This window comes from Phyllostomus discolor, chromosome 1 (genome assembly GCF_004126475.2).
Source record: "Phyllostomus discolor isolate MPI-MPIP mPhyDis1 chromosome 1, mPhyDis1.pri.v3, whole genome shotgun sequence".
Lineage (NCBI taxonomy): Eukaryota > Metazoa > Chordata > Mammalia > Chiroptera > Phyllostomidae > Phyllostomus > Phyllostomus discolor.
In genome coordinates, this window is record NC_040903.2 from 198,632,758 (window position 1) to 198,651,826 (window position 19,069).

The window sequence follows — 19,069 nt, forward strand, 5'->3', positions numbered from 1 at the left end:
TGTGTCTCGCACTGGCCCTGACACGGCTCCCCTCACAGGGTGGGGACATCTGGAAGACAGCTGTCCTCTCTTCTCCCCTCTGACACCCCCACAGTGGGAGCCTGTTGAGCCACTGAACTGCGAGCACCATTCCAAGGGCTGGAGGGAGGGCTGGGGGGGGGGAGTAAAAGAGAGGGGTGGGGACAGTAAAGGACAGTGACCTGGGGCAGGGGCATCGCTGTCACTTTTAGGGGTTCCGGGGTTTTGACTGGAGGCTCTCTGGAGGGGACCTGGCTCTCTGGGCCCCAGGACGCCCTCTGCTCTTCGCTGGTGGGGCGCAGCCTACTCCTGAGAGAAGGGGGCCGATCTGGGCCCACCGGGAGCTGTGCCCGCACGGCCCCGGCTGCAGGCCAGCGCTCCCGCAGTGAGGCGTCTGTATTGGTGCGCTGGGAGGCCTTCCAGGGGACTAAAGCATTATCTTCCATGGTTACACATTGGTTTTCTACTGGTTCACATCGATCATTTTCCCACTTATAGCAACTGGCAGTTATCTGTTTATAATAGTGAAGTGTGTCCTCTTTAAATGAATTTATATAAAGAAAAGAAAGTAACTTGATCTGAAATACTGTCACCCAGCTGAGTCAGAGCAGGGAGCCTCTTTGAAGAGGACCCTCTGGCCTCAGGTGCCTGCGCCGTCCCTGGGACCCAGGGCAGCGGCCCCACTGCCCCCTCCCCGGCCCCTCCTCGTGCCCTGGCCTGAGGGCCCGCTGCAGAGGTGGCAGAGGGCATGGCACCTCTGCTCTGCACTCCCACTGCAACGGTGCCACGTGACCTGGCTGTCCACGTGCCCACTCTGGGAAGGACGGTGGCAGGGGACCTAGACCTTAGTGGTTTAGGACTCGTTCCAGACAGAGAGGGGAACCCTGGGGGGAAAGAAGAAAGAGTTGACGTCAGGCATTTCTTAGACTCCAAGAAGGATCTTCTTGGAGCCCCAGTCCCCACACCTGCTTACTTGCCACCATTATGGTCCTCGAGAACGGAGCATTCTGGGAGGATCACCCCAGCACCCCAGTCATCTCTCTGTCCCCCTGGGCTTCAGCTCTGTCACCTGGGCTGCAGTCCTGGAAAAACAGATCAGTTGATTTCAAAGGGAGCCATGGTCCCAGGTGCAGGGGGCCAGACTTACCTGGACGTGGGGGAGGGAGGGGGCAAAGGGCAGATACGCCCCTCCTGTGACCCTCCGTGTTCCCCCCCACTGCGGCAGCTGGAGGAGGAGATGGAGACCGTGTTTGACATGGAGCCAAGCAGCACATCCTCCACGCCCACCTCCCTTGTGAGTCGGTGCCTTCACCCTGGGGGACGGGCCGGGGGTGGGGTGTGCCCACAAGGGGGCGGGCCACTCCAGCAGCATCGCGGGGGGCACCAGCACTCAGTGCCCGCCCTGGGTGTTGGGGAGGACTCGGGACGTGGCCCAGGTCCAATTGCTGACGCAGCAGGACTTGGCCCAGGTCCGATTAATGCCGTGGCCCTGGCTGAAGATTGAGGAAGATAGAAGACACAAGTTTAACTCAACAGTCCCTAGAAGGAACTCAGAGAGGATGAGACAGGTCAGGGAGAACCCAGCACAGTGAGCTCAGTCCGTGTAGATGCAGGGATGCTCTGGGGCTCGGCCTCAGGACCGAAGGCTGCTTCCAAGGGGCACAGGTGCGCAGACAGGGCTGCAGGGAGCTGTTGGAAGTCTGGACTGAAGGGAAGGCCTGGGGCGGCGCCAGATGGGTGAGCCCATCTGCACGTGAAGAGACAAGGCCAGACTCAGATGCAGGGGTCCAGCAGGCTGGGCGCTGGCGCCCACACCGAGGCTCAGCCTAGAGGGGAATGAGCCCTCACCCACATCCCAGCCACAAGTGTGGGTGCAGGGCCATGGATGCACACCCCAAGCTGGGCAGTGGAGAGACACTGAAGAGGGCAATCAGGGCAGGCTTCCGGAGGAGGAAACATCCGCTCCAACTCCAGGAATGGACGTGGGAGTTGCCAAGTGGAATAGGGCATGGGGAAAGAGCACTTGAGGAAGAGGATCAGCCTGTGCCGAGGGCCTGGAGGAGACCATGGGGAGCCTTCGGGGAGTCGGCGGCGGCTGTTTGGAAGAGCAGAGTGGGTGGCGGGGCCCGGCGGGGAGCAGGCTCAGCAGCTGCAGCAGTGGGGGCGAGAGCACAGACAGACACACAGCAGTGCCAGCCCCGCCACTCCTGCGCCTGATCTTCAGGACACACCCGCACAGGAAGGGTTTTGTCCTTATTCTGCAGAGGGGGAAACAGAGGGTCAAAGCAGTCCGTGAGTTTAGACCCCAGGGTGCTCCTGAGCAGGCAAGTGGCGGAACACAGTGGGACCCCGGTCTGCCTCTGAAGCTCGAGCTTTAAACACAGGACTGGGACTGATTTTGTGAATCTTTTAGTATTGCAACAGTGGTATATGAATATCGTGAAAATTAAGGGGGGGGGGACAGACAAGCAAAAATAAGAAAATAAAGCCCTAACTGGTGGGGCTCAGTAGACTGAGCACCGTCCTGTGAACTGGAGGGTCACCGGTTCGATTCCCAGTCCAGGGCACATGCCTGGGTTGCGGGCCAGGTCCCCAGCTGAGGGCGTGTGAGAGGCAGCCGATTGATGCTTCTCACCCTGTCTTTCTCCCTCCCTTCCCCTCTCTCTAAACATAAATAAAGTCTTTAAAAAATAAGAAAATAAAAAGTCCATATTTCCACCACCCAGAAATGATGAATGATACCCAAGTTATATTCTCATATATATATAATTTTTGCTAAAATGAAATGTTTTATAACCCTCATTTTCATTAACAATCACCATCTTTCCATATAAATTTTTACTACTTCAAATACCCAGTCCGCATTCAAGTCGCTCTAAGTTTTCCAGATATACCTTTTATGGCTTGTCCAAAACAAGAGCCAGTCTGGCACCTGTGGTCCGGTAACCTGGCACCTGGGCACACCCCCCTAATTCTAGCTCCGCCTGTTTTTAACGCTCATCGGAGAGACCAGGCCGGTAATCCCGCAGCATGCCCCAGCCTCTGGGCTGTTCCGACTGTTTTCTTCATAAGCAGGTTCCACTGGGTCCTGCATCTCCTAAAACTGAGGAGTTCAAGCCAAAGACTTGATAAATTCAAGTTCAACACTAGGTGCTAGAGCACGTTACAGGTCGTGCTGTGCCTCACACCAAGAGATACGTAATCTCCCGTTTGTCCCCATTAATGACGGTAATGTGACTCCCCGAGCAGGAGGGTGACCACTGGCTTCTTCCATCGTCCAGTGACGAGTTTTCCACTTACGGCCAGAAGGCCGTCTATGGGGTGTCCTTGGGTGTTAGGCAACAGTTAGGTTCTCCTGTAGGAAAGCTGTCCCCTCATCCGCTAGGGCTCTCTGATTTCTCTGAAGTGAGTTACCACCGGAAAGGCTTAATTCTATCCCATAGTGACCTATTTTCAAAATAAGGGGTTGGTTTAAGAGCCACTTCAGAGGACGGCAGACAGCGCTATGCCTAGCGTTTCCTGAGCTTCTCTGTCCCGCTGCCCTCCCACGTGGTCCTCGGACCACTCCTGGACTTGACAGGTCACATGGCCAAGGCCTCAGAGAGTCTTCCCAGTTTCCAATCCAGATTCACAGGCCGAGCAGTGACACAGCGGAGGGAAGTGTGGATGCGCCTCTGAGGCTGAGTCAGAAAGCACACTAGCTCAGGAATGGGGGGGGGGTCTCTCCAGACCCCAGCCTAGGGGAGCCTTGATGTCATTTCCCCCGGGTTCAGCCCGGCCTGGAACCAGGGGTGAATGGCACGTGGGCCGAAGGAACAGCGGCCAGAAGTTAGGAGACCTGCACTAACTGGCCCTGGAGCTCGCAGGTGCTCACTAGATGAGCAGAAGCAGCCGCGCAGGTGGCATGGCCTGGCCTCGGGCTGCCGGTGAGGAAGGGCCCGTGGCTTAGAGGGGCAGACCGTCTGGGCGTAGGGGTATAAGGGGGAAGGGGATGTCCAGGGCCTTGCCCCAAATGTGACCTCGCCCTGATCTCCCTTCTCTGTCCTGAGCAGATGTACGTGGCCACCGTGCTGCAAGAGCCAGAGATGAACCTGACTCCAGCCTCTTCCCCTGCCCAGCACACCTACGGCACCATGAACATAGAGCCGGAAGAGGAAGAAGAAGAAGAGGAGGAGGATAACGCTGTGAGGGGCTTCGACAGGGAGCTGGACCCGGCCCAGTTCCAGGAAGGCCTGGAACTGCAGGGCCAGAGCCAGTACCACTGACCAGGACCCGAGGCCTCCCCCTGGCGACTCCAGCCGGGAGTGGCGGCCATGGGAGGGCCAGGCAGGGAGCGGCGAGGGGGCGGCCTGGACCTCCACCACTTCCTGCAGACTTTAGAAAGGCCTGACGAAGACGTCTGCCGACCTGGCCATTGGCCGAGTGAAGGCCCCGGCCTGCCAGCCAGCTAGGATGGGAGGTGCTGGCGGTGCACAGGGACCCCCGGACGGAGCGGAGGGTGCCGGCCAGCACCACGTCTTGGGAGAGGTGGCCGAAGCCCGGGGCACAGAGACGCAAGGCTGGGGGACCTACCTGGGGTCAAGATGGAGAAATGTGTGTATAAGGGAAGAGGCAGAAAGAAGCCCATGGAAGACTCTCCCGGGTCTCTGCACCCTTCCACCAGCTGCCCCGCCGAGGAACTCCTGCGGCTGCGCCTGCCCCTGCCCCACCCCCACTCCCGCCCACCCCTCCCCTGCGGTCTGTGGAAGCGAAGGTGTGCGTGCTGGGCCTCGTCAACACAATGCAGGTGACTGCTTCACCCAGGTGCCCTGCATGAGGGACTGTAAAGAGGAGGCTTCTGCACCCACCGGAGCAAGGGGCCGCTGAGAGCCCAGACCTGAGAGAAGGTGACCGAGGCCCTTCCTGTTCCTCTGGCCCTGCCAGATGTCCCCAGGGGCAGCAGGGCAGAGGCCCTTCTCCTTGCCATTCCTGTAAGGGGAGCTGGGACACGATCCCTCGGGGCTCATTAAATGGGACCTGTGTGCATTTTGATGAAAGCAAACCTCGGCTGTTACTATCGGGTGGGAGGGGCAGAGGCAGAATTCATGGACCGAGTGAATTCACGGAATTCTCTTCTCCCAAAATGCTGCATGAAGGGAAACCAGATACACCTGCCCAAGCCCAGGGCCTAGTGAAGGGAACCCCAAGGCCAAGGATGTGGCCATTGCGAGCTGCTTCTGCCTCACGCCCACCGGGTGCATGGGCCCCCAGTGTGGCCAAGGTGGGCCCCAGCTTAGGGTAAGGGGTCCATGCTCCCAACCGAAGACACTGGCCATGCCCGGCCCTCCAGGTAGGGCCCTTCCTCTACTCTCGGACTGCAGACCACTCAAGGGGTCTCCAGGGTGGTCCCGGTGATGCCCTGCGTCACCAGGGTGATGTTGGGGTGGGACTATGTCTGCCGCAGAGAAGCCCTTTCTGGCAGAGCAAGCCCTCCCAGAGCTGCCCCGTCCTGCGTCCTGGAACCATGTCCCGAGCAGAGACAATGCTGCGGACACCCAGCACCTCTGCCCCAGGCGGAGGGGGAGGCAGGCCTCTGCCTCCGGGGACATCTGGATGACCAGGCCGTCCAGCAGAGGAGGACACGGCAAAGGGCCATGGGGGCCTCCGTGGACCAGGACAAGCCAAGTCTAATGGGCTCTACAGGCTCTGGAGCTCTCCTGAGCTCCTTCCTCCAAAGCAGGGGGTCAAACTCACTTTCACCCGGGACCACGTCAGCCTCGGAGTTGCCTTCAAAGGGCCGAATGCAGTTTTAGGACTGCATAGGCATAACTGCTCCTTAACAGTTAAGCAAGACCTCGGAGCTGCCGCCGGGTCGAAACAAGGTCCCAGGCCGGAGAAAACAAGGTGGAGGGCTGGGTTTGGCCCCCAGGCCTTGGGTTTGCCACGTGTGCTCCAAAGACAAGGGTCCTTGAAGCCAAGCTGCTGAAGGTGGGCTCCAGGAGCCCCTCACCTGGGCGTTGTCACTGAGTCCCAGGCACATGGGTGCCCCTGAACTGAGATCACGTAGGCCTTGTCCTTGCTTCATCCTTGCCCACATCCCAGCTCCAGAAGTTTCAAGCTGCACCCCATAGATTCTCCTTGGCCCAGACTTTGGCTTGAGGCATCTTCCCGAGAGCTGGAAGATCTGCCTAGAGTCTGCCAGGGAACAGCAGGCCCTCCCCACCTTGTCCAGCTGGGGAAAGGAGGAAACCATCCCCAGCCAGCCCTTTATAAACCAGCGGTCCACAGGGCCCCTCCCCAAGCGTTTCACCAGCCACCGAGGGGACGGGTCCTTTCCAGAGCAGGTGGTCAGGGCCCTAGCAGCGAGTTCCAGGCACTGCGCAACCCCCAGAGCATGTATGTGGTGTGTGAGGAGGGCGGGGGGGGCGGGGCCTGGCCGCAGTTGGCCTGAGACCCGCCCTCCCAGGACGCTGCTTGCAGACACCTGCCTCCAGTCTCTGCAGCCCCACCTGGGCTGTTCCTGCTGCTGCCACTGCTGGCCCTCCTCTCTCCTCCCACTGCCTACCCAGCAGCCTGGGGAAGCTGCCTGTGGCTAGGTCCTAGCCCGGTGGCCAGGCGGTGGGGCTCTGCAGGTCCCAGTCAGGACTCCAGGGTTTATTCCAGGCACGGGGGAAGCTCCTGGGGGATTCGGAGCCCAGGAGCGGTGTGATCCCGTGAGGTGTTGAAGTGATCCCAGCAGATGACACGGCAGCGTGTCTGGGGCTTCCCCCTCTGAATCTGGGTGAAGTGCAGACTGGTTCTGAGAGCAGGTAGATGTTAGGAAGATTCCAGAGTCCGCTCATTTCTCTACCCTTCCTAGAGACCCAGGACAAGGGCCAGGCCCCATCGTACTGCCAGTGCACCGCTGACCGCCGTGTGGGGCCTGGGCGTCCTCTGGCTCCTCACAGCCCACAGCCAGGCACCTGCCCTCCAGTTCGAGCTTGGCCCACACCTGCCTCACACATTGGCCTCCACCTTGCCTGCCGGCCCACTGCCCAGCCGCCCCTCCCTTACCTGTCCACTGCAGCACCCCCTTTCAGACTTGGTCCATGCTGGAGGGGGCTGCCTCCAGGGTGGGGGGACCCAGTATTGCCCGGAGCCTTTGAGAAGTGCCCCACTTGGTCCAGAGCAGCTCCACGACTGCCTGCCTGCCTGCCTCCTCCTCAGATGCTTCTGGAAGCCAAGTGCCTATCAGCAGCATTGCATCCTCCAGGGACCTGGGTGAGGGATATGGACTTCCCTTGGCTGCTACCACTAAAGGAATGTGCCAGAATGCTGAACCTTCTTGTTACTCATGCTGTGACCGTGCCTTGAATAAACAGTCTCTCGACCTCTGCTGGCCTGTGCCTCTGCATACAGACCTGTCCAGCAGGGCTTTCCCTCCACCTGGAAGGAGCTGGAGCTGCTAAGGGATGGACCTCCCTGAGGTCACTGGGCTGGAGCAGCACACCTTCACAGCTTTGGTCCCTGGGGCCAGAACTGCCCCTTCTGGGGTCCCATCACCCCGAGGCCTTTGGTGGCCCCGCCCTCGCAGGGAAATGCCGGGAAGTGCTGCCTGGTCTGCTGGAGAGGTGGGAAGTGGCTTTGCCTCGCTCTCTCTGCCGTGGATACCCTGAGAGCCCCCTGAGCAATAAAGGACAACTTTCTGGACTGTGCGCTACCCAGGCACCATTGTGACAGCCTTCCCTGGCCAGAGAAACTCCAGGGTGAGTGCTGGGCTGTGAGACTGGGCTTTTGGCCATACTAGAAGCCACGTTTGACCAGATGAAGATTTCCAGAGTGGGCCCCAGAGTGGCTGGCAGGGCTGAGGTCTGCACCGTCCTCGGCCAGCGTCAGCAGGAGGGCAGGGGGAGGCCAGGGAGAGGCTGGGCACTAGGCGATGCAGGACAGGGGCCCAGTGGGTCTGGAGTACCCGAGGATGGGTGGGGAGGCCGGAGTGGCTGGAACAGAGAGGCCGGAGCTGCGAGGGCGGCAGGGCTCTGCAGGTCCCAGCCAGGACTCCAGGGCTTATTCCCGTCACGGGGGAGGCTCCTGGGGGACTCAGAGCCCAGGAGCGGCGTGATCCCGTGAGGTGCTGAAGTGACCACGTAGCCACTGGGTGGGGACAGGATGGAAGCGGAAACCCCGCTGGGGCTCTGTTGGGAGCCTCAGGAGCAACAGTACGGCAGCGCGGACGAGGACGGGGCAGTGAGTGAGGAAAGAGGTGGAGAAATCCAGTCTAGGGTCTGGAGATGGATTAAACGTGGAGTCTGACAGAAGGCAAGGAAGTAAGGACGACTCCCCGTTCTTCAGCCTGAACAACTGGGGCGAACTGGCGTAGCCCAGAGGATGCTGGGAAGGCCGGGTGTGGGGAAAATACCGAGTTCTATTTGGGTTACGTCTGATTTGCGATGCCTTGTGGGGATGTCGGGCAGGTAACCAGATACAGGAGCCTAGAGTAGGGGAGAGCTGGGGAGGTGACGTACACTTCAGAGCAGTCAGCATGCGGGTGCTGTTTGAAGCATGGACTGGCTGAGACCTCTGCATGGGCAAGTGGAGGTAGGAGGGGGTCTGAAGCAGCTGGGAGGAGAATCCCCACAGGAGATGGAGCAGGAGGAGAAGCGGTGAGGAAGGAGGAAAACCAGGAGAGCCTGCTGGCCCTGAAGCCTGGGAAAGAGGAACTCCAGACGGAAGGAGGGAGCCCCAGCCCCAAACACGGTAAACACGGCCGTAGAAGAACACATTCAAAGGTGCCATGGAGAGCATCAGCTGGGCGTGCCGCTGGACAAACAGGATGGTTTCTCCCACAAACCCAAGGTATAGGAGAGGGGGGAGAGGCCATAGGGAATGAAAGGTTTAAGAGACACAACAAGATGTGATGTGAGGCCCTTGGTCACACCCTGAGTGGAACAAACCAGGTGCAGAAAGACCTCTTTCAGACATCAGGGGATTTCACACACGGACTGGACATTAGGTGAGGTGAGGAGATCCTGTTCTTCTTGGTAGGTGTGTTGAGGGCCTGGGTTAAGAAAAAGCATCAGCTAGTAGTTCATATACAAGACTTTGCAGGTGAAGGAACAGGAAGTCTGGGATGTGCTTCACAACTAAGTCTCCAGCAACATGAAAGGGGCTGGGGGCCCTGAGTGCTCGCCCCTGAGGCTGGGTGGAGGGCACATGGAGATTCTCGAGGCTCTGATTTTTGTGCACGTGAACAACTTTTTATCATAAAAAGTTTAAAAATAAAGGGAAGAGTGACCAGCTCTTCCAAGTGCAGCTGAGCAGAAGAGTGAGAGGACAGCTGAGACCTGACCCTGAACTTCGCAGGATAAATTAGGTTGTTGGTGGCCTTGACCATAACTGATTAGGGGTGAGGCTGAAAGCCTGGTGAGATAGGTTCCTGTTGGCTCACAAGAGTGAGGAAATGAAAAACTGCAGGGAAAGACAACTCTTTTGAAGTTTTGCTGTCCAAGGAAGTAAAGAAACAGTGGTAGCTGGAGAGAGAAGAGGGATGTAGGGTGGGGCAGCTCTTTGTAGAAGATGGAACATGTGACCTGATAGACTAGAAAGAGAACAAGACAGAGAGGACTGCAGGGCTGACAGAAGGAAGGAGCTACCCACCCCACCCCCCGTGCATGCACACGCAGATGCACATGCACACACACGCACGCACAAGCAGAAGGGTAGCCTTCAAAAGAGGTGAAAAGCACCCGTGCTTAAGGTGGCTGAAGACACGGGTCAGAGGAGAGTGTTCAGTCTTTCCAAAGCCATGTCATCCCACTCACCTGAGTGGGTGCCAGACAGTCAAGAACTGTAGGCCAGGCATGGCCTCCTGAGTCTGAGCTGTCATCAGATCACACAGTGTGGAGGCCCTGGCTCAGTGGCTACTGTGGGGCTCGAGAAAAACCCGCCCTCGGTGCCACAGTGGGAAGACATTCCTAACGTGCTCCAGCCCCAACGCCTGCAGGCAGACTGCCTGACAGGCCTCACCACCTGAGCCTGGCTGGGGGCTGGGGGCTGGGAGGCTCTGCTGGCCGCAGCAGCCTTGGTCTTGCTGAGAAAACTGAAGCCTCAGGGTGAGGACAGTGGCCTGGGTACAGCGCTCCCAGCCACTCATAGCCCAGTTCCAGAACCCCACACACTGGAGGCCAGGAGCAGGGAGTGGGGGCTAACCCCCATGCCTGTTGGCATGATATCTACTCTTAATGCTGCACCCTTCCCGGCCTCCTGTCTGCCTGACCCTCCTGCACACACACACACACACACACGCACACACACACACACACCTGCTCTTCAACTCCAATAGACACTCCAGGTTAACTCATTTAATGTCTCCTAAAAGCCTGCCCTGCGATCGGCACCTTCCCCTCCAAGGAGGATCTGTGAGCTTTCCTCAGAGTCTTTGGTGCCCTTTGCTTCTGTCCTGGCCCATTCCTATCCCCAGCAGGGGGGCTAGCAGGTCCCTGCCCCCCAGATGTATAATGACACAAACACAGTACAAGTTTATGTCTTTCCTGTAAAATTCAAAATGAGTCCCTGCCCTACCTGCAGGAGTATACCCGGGCCCCACCAGGCACTTCTGATAGGTGGGCTGTCTCCTCCAAGCAGTGATTCAGGGACCCAGGTTCCTTCCAGCTAATGGCCCTGCAGCTTCAACACATGGCCCCCAAGGTCACTGCGAGGTCTGCATCAAACCAGCAGCAGGATGACAGAGCACAGAGTAGCTTGCAGGAGTTTGGGGGGCTAGGTCTGGGAATAGCATCCATGTCCACACATTCCATTGGCCAGAACTTGGTCACATGGCCCACCTCATTGCAAGGGAGGCTGGGAAATGTAGTCAAGCCCAGGCAGAAGAACTGGATTTGGTGCCTGGCCAGGCAGGCAGTTTCCACCACAGACCCCTAGCTCCATCTCCACCATCGGCTTCCCCAGGCCCTTTTCTTCTTTTCCACCTCTTCTCACAGCAGCCCTCATGACCCCATCCTCCTGCCTGGCCCTAGGTCCACCACCCTGCGGCTTCATCTGACACACGCGGACACCCAAGAAAAGACCAGTCCCAGAGGGCCAGAGAGTCGCACAGAAGAGGTTTATTCCTCAGGGGTTTACACAACCACAGCGCAGAGCAAAAGATTAAAGTGCAGGCAGCTCGGGGCGAAGGTAGAGGGGCTGCTTTCTTGCCTATCCACCCCCCTGAGTACTGGCACACACCGAGAATGAAAGACGGGGCGCTGTGGGCCTGCCTGCAGTGCGGGCAGAGGCAGGAAGGAAGGCTGGCGAGAGGAGACTCCGGTCTCTCGGAATGAAGTCACCCTCCTTCCTTGGCTTTCCACAGCCGCCCCTCCCCCTCCCCATCCTGGCTGGCTAGCTGGTTCCTACAGAGAGACAACAAGGGAGCTGCCACCAGAAGTGCTGTGGGGGGGGGGGGGGGGGGAATACTGCAGGGACACCATGGTAGGTCCCTGAGGCCCCGACGAGCCCCTCACAGAGCCTCACCTGTCCCTTCCTCAGTGGTTCTCCCGCTGACCTGCCTGGGATTCTGCCGTGGAGGCTCAAGCTGTCCCTCCCCTTCCCTTGTGAAAGGCAAACACCTGGGAGAGCAAAGCATTGAAGAAGGAGCCTGGAGCTCAGCCGTCCACTCCCCCACTTGGCCCAGGCTCACCCGGAGGGGGCTCTGACAGAAGAGCCCCACACCTTCCCGGCCCCAGGCCTCCAGGGCCACCAGTATGCTGCTGCTCCTCGTGGCCGAAGGAGAGATTCCAGAGGGGAAAGAGGGCAGGCAGGGAAGAAGCCACCGAGGACGCAGGAAAATCCAGAAGCCCTTTGCTGAAGGAAAAGCCACCCGTCTGTACTTCGAGGGGCCGGGGTGGAGACTCAGGCCTGCTCTATCACCTCTTCTCTATGGTCAAGGGGACAAGGAGCAAGACGCAGGCAGGCCTAGGGGGGCCTGGGCTACAACAGACACAGATTGACAGACACAGACAGATGAAGGCCACCAGGTGGAGGCCGCCAGGCAGACCCTGCCTCTTACTCGCCATCCCAGCCGCGACTCATGGCCTGCACCACGGCCCCGTAGAGCTGGCTCCAGGCTGCTCTGGTGGCCGGCGTGAAGGCGGGGCCCAGGCACTTCTCCAGCATGTAGAGCAGGGACTCGCCCACCGTCTGCGGAGGAAGGAGCGCCGTCATTCCCGGAGGCAGGAAGGCGTGTCCCCCCCCCCCCCCACCTCCCTTCTCCCCTGAGCAGGACTCTGCCCCAGTCCTGGGGTGCCACTTTGTGCCCACTTTCCCCCTGAAGTGTGAGGTTTATAGGGAACAAAGCACTTCACCCCACTTCCAAACTTGCGACCGCCCCAAGAGTGAGGCCAAGGCATTGCCCCGGACCGCCAGCTCAGACCAGGCAAAGTCATTGCCTGCAGGCCTCAGTGCGTCCCCTGCAGGCAGCATTCATGGTGCTGGGAGCCCAGGCTCTGCAGCCAGATGGACCTGAGTTCTCTTTTCGACTCTGCCATTCACGAGCTGCGACCTTGAGCAAGTCGTGTCACCTCTCTGAGCCTCAGTTGCTTCATCAGTTAAACGGAGAAAGTAAAAAATAAAGTTCTATTTCATTGAGTTGTTGAAATGATTAACTGAGAGCATCGATGAAAAGCTCTTAGCACAGCATCTGCACACAGTAGGCCTCCAACAAAAACAACGGCCCTCACTTGTTGTGCGCCGTAACAGAATGAGGTTGATGTATGCCACAAATACTTGCCGACTACCCACTGAGGGCCGGGCCCGGTGCCAGTGCTGGGGAGAGGGAGGACAAGAGATCTGGTCCCTTCCCCAAAGTGCTGACCATCTGGCAAGGTGACGGGACTATGTGGTAGACGGTCACCTCAGGGGCCCCCAGTGAACCTCGCCTTGAGCAGGGGCCCTCCACCGTAACCCTGGGCTCATCTGTGTGACCGGCTTTGGTCCACGGGACAGCAGCGAGAGTAATACAAGCAGAGCCTGGAGAGCACTGGCACACACGGGCTTGTCCTCTGGGAACACTCCCTCTTGGAGCCCAGCTGCTGCCTGGACAGGAGCTCGGCCGCATCCCTGAATGATGAGGCCGCAGGGAGAGGGACTGCAAGGATGACAGGTCACTCTGGACATTCCATCCCCAGCTGAGCTCCCGGCTGGGTGCACTGCATGAGTGACTCGGGCCACCCCATGGGGAACAGAAGACCCACCCCACTGAGTCCAGAGAAATTAGAAATCCTCGTTTGTTGGGGATGGTCTTATACACAGCAACAGAAAACTGAGCAGAGCAGTGAATCCCACAGGTTTCTTAACTTTCTATGGTTCTAAAAGAAGTCACACCAGAGAAGAACTGGAGGCTCAGAGAGGTCAAGGCAGCACCAGGGTCACACAGCAGGTATGTAGCAAGGCCCCCAGCCCTAGCCACGTGAGGGTATGGACATGTGGAGATAAGGGAGGACTAGCAGAGTGTGGCGGCCTCCGGTCAGGAGCTCAGGACAGAGAAGAGCCCCTTTACCCACCGAGAAGGAGCTGAGCTTCACACCCACTGCACGGTGCTTCCTGCCCAGGCCAGCCAGGTACTCTCCCAGCACAGACAGGTCCTCCACGTTGGTCACCGCAGCATCAATCACAAGCATCACCTGTCAAGGCCAAGGTGGCAGTGACACAGAACGGCTGGAGTGATCTCCCTGCTCACAGCCACAGTCCAGAACCTGGGGGTCCCAGCTGGAGGTACGAGAGGTCACCAGGACACTCGGTTTTCGAGGGTCAGAAATGGAAAGCAACATGTGCCTGCATACAGTAGGCTCTCGGTGTGTGACGGCCAAACTATTAATGCTACACGCTGAAAGGAGCCTCCTCTTCTGTGGGACTCAATGCCCTAAACAGGCCTGCAAGATCATGTTGTCTGCCTGGGACGAGGGGACACTGAGGCCCTGAGAGAGCCTCTAAGAAAACCCCCGCTGGTGTTCATAGCCAGAGGGCCCCTAGTGGATGAGCGCCAACACCACCTAAAGGAGCTAGGGGTCAAGGTGAAGGGCAATGACAGAGCTGGGGCAGCGGACTAAGCGCAGGGTAGAGGAGGAGGAGGAGGAGGAGGAAGCTGACCCGGGTGCCCCAGCCTGGGCCCAGCTCAGCGCAGAGGGATGGAGCGGGAGGCAGGTAAGACCAGGCTGGGGCAGAAGGCAGAAGGGATTTTCACTCTCCCCAGTCCCTCATTCTCTCCCAGGAAGGCGCTCTGCTGGGTCTCAGAGGCCACTCCAGCGGGGCCTTCGCCTCACCTTCCTGATGTGGTCCAGGAACTCAGGGGAGGAGAGGCAGTCCTCTGGGCTGGAGAACTGGCGGCAGTTGTACTGGAAGAGGGGCAGCAGGTCGGGCTCCAGGTCAAACAGCCTGTAGGGGGAGGCCCCGATGTCAGCCCTGGGTGTGAGCCCCTGCAGGCCCCTGCAGGCCCCAGCAAACCCCCAAGCACCGAGCACCACACTGAGTACCAAGCACCACACCAGCTGGGCTGCCACAGTGGGAGTGGGGGTGGCCGAGTTTCAGCCATAAACTATAGCACCTCCTTCCTAGAAAGAGCATGTGTCCCCAGGCCACTCCCAGACCTGGCATGGGGCAGCCCCTCCATAAGCAGTGGAGGGGTGCTGGGGCAGGAAGGGATCCTCAAACATACACTCTCTCTCTGCCCCCTCTCTCCACCTTCCCCATTCTTGGGCCAGAATCTCCTAGTCTTATCAGGCCTGAGAGGGTTCTGGCCGGTGATGATGACAATAGTATCAAGAACTCCTTACACTTGCTGAGTGAGCATTGAGTACTTTACACATGGTTAACTGGTGTATTCCTCACAATCCTAAACAGTGGGTACAATGGTTATCCCAGTTTCATAGAGGAAACAAGAGCCCAGAGAGGTTAAGTGACTTGCCTAAGGTCACACAGCTTGGGAGTGGTGCAACCACAGAGGGTGCCTGAGTCAACAGTGGGCTTGGGAGAAAGCACGGAGACAGAGAAGCGAAGCAGCAGCTCTCAGCCACTTCTGGGAGGGCTCATAGGGGTTATTTATTTCCCTTTTAAGGGGAGGTAGGGGTGGAGAGCTGGGAGTTGGGAGTGGGGCGGGGTTTGCAAAAGCTTCCTCAGAAGTTCTGGGCTAGCTTAGGGAGCTGAGGCTCCTGGAAAACCGTGGCGGGAGGGAGTCTTGCCTCTCTGGTGCTGGCAGAGAGGCTGCCAAGAGACCCTCAAGCTGAGGTTACAGGTTGGGCTCCCCCTCCCCCTTAGGGGCTGGCAACCCCTTACTCCTCTTCCCAGTGGTGAGACTTGGGTGTCTGTCATCCCTTCCCCGTTCTGTGTGCTAGCTGGGTCCTCTCCTTGGAAAGGTTTAACCTTCCCTTGGTTGCTGGAAGGAAGTGCGTTCTCCTGGGGCCTGGACCCCATGTTCCGTCAGCCCCGCATCCAGCCCACACCCCCTGTAGGAGCTGGGGATGGGCACCTCAGCCCTCCCTTACTGGCCCGGTAGGCACCCCTGGAGTTACCATCCAAGGAGCAAACACCCACGAGGCGCAGCGCCAGGGGTGGTGTTGGGTGCAAGGGAATGGTGAGGACCCACTCCCGCCCCCAGAGAGCCTCCTCGGGATGGATGTGCGGCCCTGGAAGCAAGACGCTCCCTCGGCCGGGTAAGAGCAGAAGGGGTCGCCGCTCCCACCTCCTCTGCGCACATCCAGACGGTCAGTTTTTCCCTCCTCTGGAGCTGGGCCCGCCGCCACCTCCAACCCATTCCTGACCAGCCCCCTGCGCCCCCGCACCCGGGGCTCCCGGGCCACCCTCACCTGGTGAACAGCACTGCGCCGTGCTCCAGAGGGCTCCGGCTCACCGCCTGCCAGCTCTGCCGGATCAGCTCGGGCTCTGGGGGCTCCATGCTCGCCCAGGGACGCCGGGCACGGGGGTGGGACCCTCGGGGCGCGAGCACCGTCACCACACGTGCAGTGCCATCTCCGTGGCAACGTGGGACACTCCGCACCCCTGGCAGGCTCTGCGCCTCTACCCCTAGGGGTTCGTTCCTTCCCCACCGTAGGTGGAGGCGCCCCAGCTCTGCTGGCCCCTCTGATGCTTCTGGGGACCCTGCTCGGGCCACTGCTCACTGCGCCCCGCGGCTCTGAGAGTGCCCGCCTCGCACCGCCGGGAGCCGACCAACTGGGGCGCTTTAAAGCTTCCGCGCCCCCGCCCCCTCCGTCCATCAAAGCGGGCGACTCGGGGCAGCCAGCTCTGGCCCCAGGCGACCTGGTGGCAGGGGCGACGCCAGCTTCAGAGCTTGACAGAAATCATCGAGCTTCTCTGGGCTTCGGGTTTTCACCTGGAAACGGGTGGTCTAATTACCACCCACTTACTAGTCAGGAATTCAATCGATTGCCGTAGGTGGGCTCTCCACAAGCCTCAGCAAACAGCGCCTGGGCGCATTTGAGTCTGTCACCCCTTCCCTCCTCCGCAGGGTCAGAACTGGGGATGCCAGGGCCCTACCTGTGTGACCAGGCTGAGGCGGGGGTGCCCTCTGCCCTGGTTCTGGATGTGACTGAGGCATCGCCCCACGTCCGGGCCACCAGGGCTCTCAAGGGCAGGCCCAGACGGTGGCCCTTCCCAGCTAGGTTGGGTGTTTCTGAGTCTGTAGAGATCTGTGGGCTCCCGTGCCAGCCTGGCTCTGCTGGGCCGGGGGCAGTCTCGGGGGCAGCAGCTGTGGGCACTGCCTGACCCGGACATGGAGGGGGTTAAGCTCGAACATTCTACTTTCCCATGATTTTTAATAGACTTTTTAAAAGGTTAAATAGAAGCACCATTTATGTTATTAAATAGAAGTTCAAGCACAGAACCTCAGGCTTGCCATTCAGGGCGTCAAGCTGGTCTCCTGCCCATCAGACCTAAACTTTCTCTCTCAAGCACGAAAGTTGCTCAGGCCCCAGCCCGGTTCCAGTGGCCCGACTTTGGGAGAGAGCAGCACATTTTTCAGCCTCGTTTATTACACTCGCGTGTCTGAGCCTGTCTCCTCAGTCTGTCCGCTCCTTGCGGTTTCCTCACCCGTGCTTCGCGTCTGGCTGGGGTGGGTACGGAGCGCTCCAGGGACCTCTCAGCCCACCTCCTCTGTTTTCACGGACACACAGGGGGTGTGTGGGGGTCCTGGGCCACCAGTCACGCACAGCTGCAGCTCCACGGGCAGCCCCGTGCTAGGCAAGGCGTGTTGAGTCCTCGCCTCCTGGAACTTCCCCTTCGGGCCCTAAATCAGGACCAAGGGCCTCAGTGGGACTGGTCTTCACTGCGTCCAACCATGCCCAGTGAGGCCACCCAGCTGCGCTCCCTCTTCCCAGGACCCCGGAGTCTGAGGACCCCCTGTTCCTCTCTTCCCCATCTTGCCATGCATCTCAGGTCCCCGGGTCAGACGGAGAAGGGGAGCACAGCTGTAAGGCAGCCTGGCTTGTGCCCTAAAGAGTCCAAGAGAGCCTCTTGGAAGAGCACAAAGGGGCCAGAGGCTGCAGGGAGAAGGCCAGGGCACTCAGGGACCAGACTTCCAGAGGGCCAGCCTGTGGCCCTGCAGCCAGGTGCAGCAGGTCGCAGGGGAGGGTCACGGCTCCAGTGACATTTACCTCCGTTCAGTGCCCAGGCACCCAGTGCTCCACGCAGGCCGCCTGGCTCGTTGGAGTCTCCCCCTCCACCCTGTTTGCATGTCCTGGCCCCTTCCCACCGCCTCTGTCCCTGGGACAGGGTCTGGGGTCTGATACGTTCATGGGAGGTGATGGCCTTAAGCGAGTTCAGTGGTGAGGTCAGCACTTGCTCTGCCTTTCTAGAGCCAGGAGGAGCCGGGAGAGGGCTAAGCACAGTCTAACCTCTGTCCGCTTGGAGAAAAGGCCCAAGAATCCGGCTGGGCCTAAGCAGTCGAGGTGCTGTTCTCCAACCAAAGATGGAGGGGAGGGTCTGAACCCTCCTTTGAGCAGCCGGGAAGAAGTCCCAGGAGCTCCCCCCACTGCCTGGCACCTGCCCACAACTTGGGCTGGAGGTTCTAACCGAGGGGAGTGTTCAAATACTGTTTTAGAGCTGGCGCTGCCATTGGGGTCAACGACCAACAGTAATAAAGAGCTGGCATTTATTGAGCATTTATGTCCAGACACTGTGCAAGGCACTTAGCATCATTCTTTTTGGGGGTTTTTTTTTTAGCGCATCATGAACTCTTTTCATCCTCGTGGCAACGCTACACAGATTGGGGACTATTTACCGTGCCCTCATTTTACCATTGAGGAAACGCAGGCAAAGAGGTCAAGGCCACACAGTTAACAAGTGGGAGGCCAGGACGTGACCTCAGGTCTCGCTCTGGCCCATCCTTAGGCCTCCACACGCCGCTGCCTCCCCCACTTCAATGGACTCTGACCAAATGCTGTGTCCACAGTTCAGACCAGCCAAGGTCGCTGGGTCTGGGCCAGTGGCGGAGTGGAACTGGCTCTCAGACGGCTGTGAGAGCCCATGTCTGTATCCTTCCTACCCACACAGTGACAGTGGGTCGGTGGCCTGAAACAGGGCGTGGTGGGAGCATTTACACTATGAAAGTTGACAAAGGCTACAAATTAGGGCCTTTCTCCTTCTGGAAGCCACTGGTCTGGGCACATCAGGAACCACCGAGCCCTGGAGGAACGGTCAACGCATTAAGCAGAATGGGCAAAGGGACAGGCTGGATGAGGACACCCCTGAGCTGAGCCCATACCGTCTCCTCCAGGGATGCACGTCTGCCAAGGTGTCCTGGGAAGGTGCTTCTGGACCCGGGACCAGGCTGGAGAGGCAGAAAAAAACCAACTTGGTGCTTAGTCCAAGTTCCACTGATTACTAATGGTGGGAACTTAGGCAAGTAAGTTAATCTGTCGCTGGCAGACTTCGGACAAAAACAGCAGTGACTGCACTGGGCCGCTACGAGACTAAGTGCCACAGGTGTGTCAGGACATGGTAAACTAAACAAACTGTGCCAGCCATGAAACGTCTGGTCCCTTCCTCACCGGCTGACCCTCAGCACGTTCCCGCTGCTGAAGATCTGCAT

The 19,069-nt window shown here is 59.1% G+C and overlaps 2 protein-coding genes across 3 annotated transcripts in view; one reads left to right on the top strand and one right to left on the bottom strand.

Moving 5' to 3' along the window:
• Positions 1 to 5,438, top strand: part of TMEM63C (transmembrane protein 63C) — a 61,870-nt gene extending 56,432 nt beyond the window's left edge. The window contains 2 exon segments of the mRNA XM_036012669.1: positions 1,244 to 1,312; positions 4,071 to 5,438. Coding sequence (XP_035868562.1) covers positions 1,244 to 1,312; positions 4,071 to 4,283 — 282 coding nt within the window. The 3' untranslated portion in view covers positions 4,284 to 5,438.
• NGB (neuroglobin) lies at positions 244 to 19,053 on the bottom strand. 2 transcript variants are annotated; one of them, XM_036012665.1, is made up of 4 exons: positions 15,831 to 19,053; positions 14,292 to 14,403; positions 13,533 to 13,652; positions 244 to 1,100 (listed from the first exon to the last, which is right to left on the bottom strand). In XM_036012665.1, the coding sequence occupies exons 1-4, from the start codon at positions 15,917 to 15,919 to the stop codon at positions 1,035 to 1,037; spliced, it is 387 nt and encodes a 128-aa protein (XP_035868558.1). In that variant the 5' UTR covers positions 15,920 to 19,053; the 3' UTR covers positions 244 to 1,034. The 2 variants fall into 2 exon arrangements, with proteins under 2 accessions (XP_035868558.1, XP_028363695.1); XM_028507894.2 differs by lacking the exon at positions 244 to 1,100 and adding an exon at positions 11,078 to 12,171.
• Between the last annotated feature and the right edge of the window lie 16 nt (positions 19,054 to 19,069).

Coding starts and splice junctions, on each gene's coding strand:
- NGB (XM_028507894.2), bottom strand. CDS start 15,919: ATGGAGCCCCCAGAGCCCGAGCTGATCCGGCAGAGCTGGCAGGCGGTG. Junction 14,404..15,830: donor GGCGCAGTGCTGTTCACCAG/GTGAGGGTGGCC, acceptor CTCCCCCTACAG/GCTGTTTGACCTGGAGCCCG. Junction 13,653..14,291: donor TCCTGGACCACATCAGGAAG/GTGAGGCGAAGG, acceptor TGGCCTTGACAG/GTGATGCTTGTGATTGATGC.